This window comes from Ostrea edulis, chromosome 10, assembly GCF_947568905.1.
Source record: "Ostrea edulis chromosome 10, xbOstEdul1.1, whole genome shotgun sequence".
Taxonomy (NCBI): Eukaryota; Metazoa; Mollusca; class Bivalvia; order Ostreida; family Ostreidae; genus Ostrea; species Ostrea edulis.
The window spans coordinates 19,634,218-19,641,980 of NC_079173.1; the positions used below are offsets into that span (position 1 = coordinate 19,634,218).

At 37.7% G+C, this 7,763-nt stretch overlaps 1 protein-coding gene across 1 annotated transcript in view; it reads left to right on the top strand.

Moving 5' to 3' along the window:
• The window catches only part of LOC125665254 (serine/threonine-protein kinase dyf-5-like), a 19,099-nt gene extending 12,863 nt beyond the window's left edge, over positions 1-6,236 (top strand). The window contains exons 7-11 of the mRNA XM_048897903.2: positions 1,532-1,663; positions 2,476-2,831; positions 3,266-3,404; positions 3,617-3,804; positions 4,358-6,236. Coding sequence (XP_048753860.2) covers positions 1,532-1,663; positions 2,476-2,831; positions 3,266-3,404; positions 3,617-3,804; positions 4,358-4,759 — 1,217 coding nt within the window. The 3' untranslated portion in view covers positions 4,760-6,236. The remainder of the gene's footprint in view (positions 1-1,531; positions 1,664-2,475; positions 2,832-3,265; positions 3,405-3,616; positions 3,805-4,357) is intronic.
• Positions 6,237-7,763: the final 1,527 nt, after the last annotated feature.

Here is a 7,763-nt window from a genome sequence, read left to right on the forward strand (position 1 = left end):
CATTACTGAGTCTGTTATTGTAGGATGATCATTACTGAGTCTGTTATTGTAGGGCGGTCATTACTGAGTCTGTTATTGTAGGGCTGTCATTACTGAGTCTGTTATTGTAGGATGATCATTACTTAGTCTGTTATTGTAGGACGGTCATTACTGAATCTGTTATTGTAGGATGCTCATTACTGAGTCTGTTATTGTAGGGCTGTCATTACTGAGTCTGTTATTGTAGGACGGTCATTACTGAATCTGTTATTGTAGGGCTGTCATTACTGAATCTGTTATTGTAGGGCTGTCATTACTGAATCTGTTATTGTAGGATGATCATTACTGAGTCTGTTATTGTAGGACGATCATTACTGAGTCTGTTATTGTAGGGCTGTCATTACTGAGTCTGTTATTGTAGGACTGTGATTACTGAGTCTGTTATTGTAGGGCTGTCATTACTGAATCTGTTATTGTAGGATGATCATTACTGAGTCTGTTATTGTAGGGCTGTCATTACTGAGTCTGTTATTGTAGGATGATCATTACTGAGTCTGTTATTGTAGGACTGTCATTACTGAATCTGTTATTGTAGGATGATCATTACTGAGTCTGTTATTGTAGGATGATCATTACTGAGTCTGTTATTGTAGGATGATCATTACTGAGTCTGTTATTGTAGGGCTGTCATTACTGAGTCTGTTATTGTAGGATGATCATTACTGAGTCTGTTATTGTAGTATGATCATTACTGAGTCTGTTATTGTAGGATGATCATTACTGAGTCTGTTATTGTAGGGCTGTCATTACTGAATCTGTTATTGTAGGATGATCATTACTGAGTCTGTTATTGTAGGACGGTCATTACTGAATCTGTTATTGTAGGATGATCATTACTGAGTCTGTTATTGTAGGACGGTCATTACTGAATCTGTTATTGTAGGATGATCATTACTGAGTCTGTTATTGTAGGGCTGTCATTACTGAATCTGTTATTGTAGGACGGTCATTACTGAATCTGTTATTGTAGGATGATCATTGCTTAGTCTGTTATTGTAGGATGATCATTACTGAGTCTGTTATTGTAGGGCTGTCATTACTGAGTCTGTTATTGTAGGACGGTCATTACTGAATCTGTTATTGTAGGATGATCATTACTGAGTCTGTTATTGTAGGATGATCATTACTGAGTCTGTTATTGTAGGATGATCATTACTGAGTCTGTTATTGTAGAATGATCATTACTGAGTCTGTTATTGTAGGATGATCATTACTGAGTCTGTTATTGTAGGATGATCATTACTGAGTCTGTTATTGTAGGATGATCATTACTGAGTCTGTTATTGTAGGATGATCATTACTGAGTCTGTTATTGTAGGGCTGTCATTACTGAGTCTGTTATTGTAGGATGATCATTACTGAGTCTGTTATTGTAGGGCTGTCATTACTGAATCTGTTATTGTAGGACGATCATTACTGAGTCTGTTATTGTAGGGCTGTCATTACTGAGTCTGTTATTGTAGGATGATCATTACTGAATCTATTGTTGTAGGGCAGTCATTGCTGAGTCTGGTGAATGAGAGGAGGATGTTACCCGAGTCCACCATCTGGACACTCAGCTGGGAACTGTGTTGTGGACTTGCATTCCTGGACACGAAAAATGTCATTCACTTTGATATTAAACGTGAGTATGCTTTTAGTGTCTCTTGATATTAAATGTGTGTGTGCTATTTAGTGTCTCTGCATCACACAGTGTATACATTGACGCTTTACTGCGTAAAATAAGAATTCCCAAAATACTCCTGCAAATAAATCTCTGTCTAAATGACCCCTGTAGAAAAATCCTAAACTCGCTATGAAAATTTGTGAGCAACCTACTCAATTCTTAACAAAACCAGAAGTTAAAATAAATGGCACAATCATTGTAGCCACTTTGCTTCAGTTTGGCTGATCAAATAGGCTAAAGATGGTAATGAAAAGCTCAACGGAGCTCAAGTTCGAACCAGTACATAAACCGACATCAAATTTTAAGGAAAATTGTAATTATAGAATGAAGTTAGAATTATGCTTGATTGATTATTTTGGTATTTTATGTAACAGCGTACTTTGCATGGCATGCACTGTCCACACATTGATTGCTGTCAAAACACATCAGGTTTTCAAATTTAATTTTAATTTTTCAAACAGTATGATGAATAATGAACAGTATGAAGTGCTGAAACAATAGCAGTATCAAAAATCCAAGATTTTGTGTATACATGTATTTGCGAATGTTGTTTTAATATTTGATATTCGGACCTTCTGACATCTACTCAAGTTGTCAATTGCTAATTGTCAACCTAGTAAATACCTATCAAATTTAAAAGTATTCCAACAGCTTTAAAGTCAGCTCCATTTACTGCATGCCGAGGAATAATGCATGTGTTTTCAGGAATAGTTTTTTTTTAAGTACATGTGGGCATTTAGTCAGTTGACATTTTTTTTGTTACTTTTTAGCCGAAAATATCTTCATTATGGGGGATAGGGATGGTGGGTACTCCCTGAAGATTGGCGACTTCGGTTCAGCTAGAATGCCTGGGGGCCCCATAGAAATGTCAGCCTGGACTCCAGAATACTTGGCTCCAGAAATGGGGCAGCTGTTTTTGAGAAAAACCGTAAACGCCAAGGTACTTAAAATTCAGAAGACGGAACAGGAAATAGAGGACACCCTCCAGTCAAAGACGGACATGTTCCCGGCCGGTCTCGTGGTGGGCTTCATGTTCACTGGAGAGCACCTGCTGCTGAGCTACATCAGAAGGACCAAGCCAAATGTCAAAGATCAAAACCAGCAGCGTTTGGCTGTTATAGGACATGTAAGTTTTATAATGGTTTTAAGATATCTCTTGACAATATGATATATATATATATACATGTATATAGATAATAATTACTTTTCGCAATGATCGGTAAAAGTATACTAGGTAAAAAATAAAAAAAGATACATGAAGACGTTTAGCAAAGCTTTAGCTTTTTCATTTCAAATCTTCAGAAGCTTTACATTACAAATGTAAAGTTTCTGAAGATTTGAAATGAAAGCGCTAAAACTTTACTAAACGTCTTTGTGTATCTTTTTTATTTTTTACCAATATATATATATATATATATATATATATATATATATATATTTAATATCTCTTGACAATAGCAAAAGTAATTGATATTCTACAAGATGTAGTGGTGAAGGGGCCAGAAATATTTCAGAAGGGTAATGCCGGCTTTGATAGTTGTTTTATAAATACCGTTACAGGTTTCCCACCAGGAAAACTTAGGCGAGATGTTGATTCCTGAGTCAGCCGGCCCCGAGATGAAGGCAGTGCTGAAGGGAATGCTTCAGTTTGATGTGACCAAGCGATCGTCGGCCAAGGAGACGCGAAACTTAATGACAGGTAAACAGAAGAGATTTAGTGTTTCGTGTTTCGACACCTTGCATTCTGCATATGTAGGATGCATGTGTGGAAGTGTGCCTTCTTTTGTTGGTGAAATGAGATTTTATAGAATTTATTAAGGAGATTCTGAAACATATTGGTATCATTTCGAAGGAAGTATTAACAGAGAAAGTGGACGGTAAGTTATTGTACATGTGAATTTTTCTATGTAGATCTATCAGCAAAGAGAAACTATGTGACGTATTCAACAACACAAATGGATGTAAAAAGTCAACCTGCTAAAGTCCTTGTCAACTCGGAAGTTGGTGACAGCATGGAAAAGAGAATAATACCGAAGAAATCCAAAACAAGGACCAGACAGTCTAGGCCCAAGAATGAACCGAAACCCGTGGCATCACAGGTATGTTAAGGGTTTTACAATGATTAAGCTTGTTGAATGAATTCAAAGTCACATCATGGAAATTATTACCCATTTCCTGAAAGCATGTTTCTGCAGTGGGTATTTCCATTAAGAAATTCTTTTGTGTCTGAACTTAAAATTAGATGAAATTATTTAACATCATTGGACATAAACATTTGAAAATGAGGGGGAAATTACGCTTAGATTAATTGATTGTATATTGTTTAACGTCCCTCTCAAGCATATTTCACTCATATGGAGACGTCACCGTTGCCAGTGAAAGGCTGCAAAATTAAGGCCCAAGCTTGGCGCTTACGGCCTTTGAGCAGGGAGGGATCTTTATCATGCCACACCTGCTATGACCTTGGGCCTCGGTTTATACGGTCTCATCCGAAGGACCGCCCAATTTAGTTGCCTCTTATGACAAGCAAGGGGTACTGAGGACCTATTCTAACCCGGATACCCACGGGATATCTAAGATGCATGTGTTTCAAATACTTTTACCTTCTATGAAGATTGATTTTCTTAATGAAGAATTATTACTTTTGAACAGATGACTAAGCTGTCGTCAAAAGGGGAGGAAATCATGAGTGAGAACAAGCAACTTAGGAAGCGCATGGTGAGGAACGAACTCAAGAGAAAGCTAAAAACCCAGTCCCCTAGACCAGCCGCGAAAGTCATGAGAACAGCCGAGGCAAATCGGGAGTCCATGGAGCTCGGCTACTGTGGTTCCAGGGAGGGGAACCAGTGTTGGTCTGGCATGGGGAACCAGTGTGAGGTCAGTGAGGAAAGTGAAAGAGGGTTTGGTGAAGCTTATGTTCCTCTGGAGCAGCCATTCCCAGAAATTCGGATCAGTGAACATCAACACCCCATCTGCCAGGCAGAGGATGACTGGTCCATTCAGGAGACCTCTCCCGGTAACATACCAGACTTTGGGTGTCTTGGAATTGATTAGGATGACTGATCCATTCAGGAGACCTCTCCCGGCAACATGCCAGACTTTCAGTGTCTTAGAATTGATTAGGGTGACTGATCCATTTAAGAGACTGCTCCTGGCAACATACCAGACCATGGGCGTCTTGGAATTGATTAGGAATTGTAACAGGATTAATTTTTAGGTTATCAAAATTTGAAAGTTGAAAATATTATTGATGTAAATATTGTTATGATTTATATATTCGCCTGAGCTGAAAGCTCAAGTAGTTTGATCAAAATTTGTCTCTCTGTAAATGGTCACTGTGAGCTCGGTTTTAAAGCATTCGCTTTGTGACCGAGAGGTGGTCAGTCCGAGTCCAACTTGTGCCTTGGCCATGTCAAACCAAGATGCAAGTAAAGGAATAACCTTTGCCAAATGTGCCGCAGGTCTTGTGGATGGGTCCATATAAATCGACACCTCATGTTACATGCTACAGATCTATGCAGAGATGTGGGTGAGGGGATTTTAAGTTTGATAAAATGATGAATCAGACTCCCATAGAAGGGATGATAAGTAAGAAATTTTTTAAATAGCATTGTATGGTTTCAAAATCTCAGGGATTGCTCGACCAGAAACGCATATCATGTAGAAAAGCTTCTACATATTTGATGAAGACTCAAGTTTGTAAAAAAAAAAAAAAAACCAATTGTGATTCACAATGCTTGGGTGGAGCCATGATGGAGAAGTAAAGCTGTACATAGAATCGTCTAAAGCACCAGCAGTGTACAGTATGCATGCATTCTCTTGTGACTTAAATTCAAATTCACACCATGATTCACATTCACTAAAAAGTATATATAAAGTTCTTTGCAATCTTTTTAGGAATGGAATTAATATTCAGTAGTCCTGATTTCATGTTTCTTCACACCATGTTCTGTGTGGCAATATTGGGGATTAATGTTTTTTATGGGAAACGGCAAATGCCCAGGTGAGCGATATGGCCCATAGCCCTCTTGTTTTATGCACTGAAATCCAAGATTTTCTTTTCTTTTTTAACCATGACATGCATGTAATTTTTTTTGTTTTTTATGCATGATAATTATACACTACATACATGTATGTATATAATGCCGCATAGGAGGTTTTTCCACGGTATGATTAAATTTGGCTTATTTTAGCGGTTAGATAGCTTGCTGTTAAAATTTCACTTGCCAAATATGCACCCAAATGTGACTTCAGTATTTGCAAGAGATATTACTCTCCCTTGTCTGCCAATATTTATTCCGCTAAAATTATGAGCATACCTTTGAGCCAGCAAATCACCAAATTTTAGACCCACAGAAAAAACCTACGTGTGTGTGCATACGCGCACTGTGTCTTGTTTGTCATGAAGTTGTTGTAGAGATAAATGCAATATGTCTACCTTTAGTCTCCTGGAAACTTTTACATGTATTTATTATCCATATGATGTCCAGTTTTATTTTGTAAAATTATCCAATAAAATCATCAAACAATACCACAGTTATTCATTATTAAGTTGCCCAAGTCATTGATTAGTTGCCATTGTGCCAGCACTGCCCATTGTTGTGGGTTGTAACTTTTGAACATTTTCAACTTCCGCTCACTGGATGAATTGTGCTCTAACTTGGTTCTTAACTCACCTGAGCTGAAAGCTCAAGTGAGCTTTTCTGATCACCTGTATTCCGGCGTCTGTCCGTCCGTCTGTAAACTTTTCACATTTTCAACTTCTTCTCAACAACCACTGGGCCAATTTCAACCAAAGTTGGCACAAAACATCCTTAGGTAAAGGGAATTCTAAATTGTTAAAATAAAAGGCCAGGCCACCTTCCAAGGGGAGATAATTAAGAAAAGGTAAAAATAGGGTAGGGTCATTAAAAAATCTTCTTCTCAAGAACCACTGGGCCAGAAAAGATGAAATTTATATGAAAGCTTCCTTATATAATGCAGATTATAAATTGTTAAAATCATGGCCCCCGGGGGTCGGATGAGGCCACAAGAGGGGATCAAAGTTTTACATACAAATATATAGCAAAAATCTTTAAAAATCTTCCCAAGAACCACTGAGCCAGAAAAGCTGAGGTTTATATGAAAGCTTCCTGATATAGTACAGATTCTAAATTGTTAAAATCACGGCCCCCGGGGGTCGGATGGGGCCACAATAGGGGGTCAAAGTTTTACATACAAATATATAGGAAAAATCTTCTTCCCAGAACCACTAAGCCAGAAAAGCTGAGATTTATATGAAAGCTTTCTGATATAGTGCAGATTCAGGTTTGTTAAAATCATGCCCCCCTGGGAGCTTTAAAGTGTGAATTTAGTGGTCGCTGACCTCCTTAAGGGGATCACGGGTAATTATATAGCTTGGATAATTACTATTAACGAGTAGGATACCCAAGTTCATCATGAAAAATAATAAACTAGATGGTATAAAATTCTACTCTGAATTCCAATATATTCATACAAAATCAACATTACATGTACTTGAGTTTATCCCGAAATTCCATATACTTCCCAAGATGTGTAGCAGTCAATTCGAAATATATAAATATTAAGGAACACATGCTAGGTTAACGAATGAAGTATCTGTTCACGGGACTTCTTCCCCTTTGTAACGTTTCAAAATGAGTGATAAATTTTCTGAGGGCTGTAAAAAGTCAAGTTGGGTTAAGTCATGACCCCATATAGGACTAGTGTGGAGTCATACTGTGAAGTTGCATTTTTTTTCTGGATGGGAATAAAAGGGGTGACGCCATTGATGAAAGGAGGAAAACACATCACCAAATATCCCACAAGTGAATTTAAACAAACGGGCCAAAATTAACCCGAGTCATAAAATACTAAACAAACGGCCAAAATTAACAGGAATCATAAAATACTAAACAAATGAAACAGCCAAAACTGACGTGAGCACTCTATACTGAAAAGAGAGAGGCATGACCCAAAGACTGCATTTTTACCACTACAGTAAAAATTGCATGGAAGGAATTTGTACACAATGGTTATTGCTTGTAAAATGGCTTAT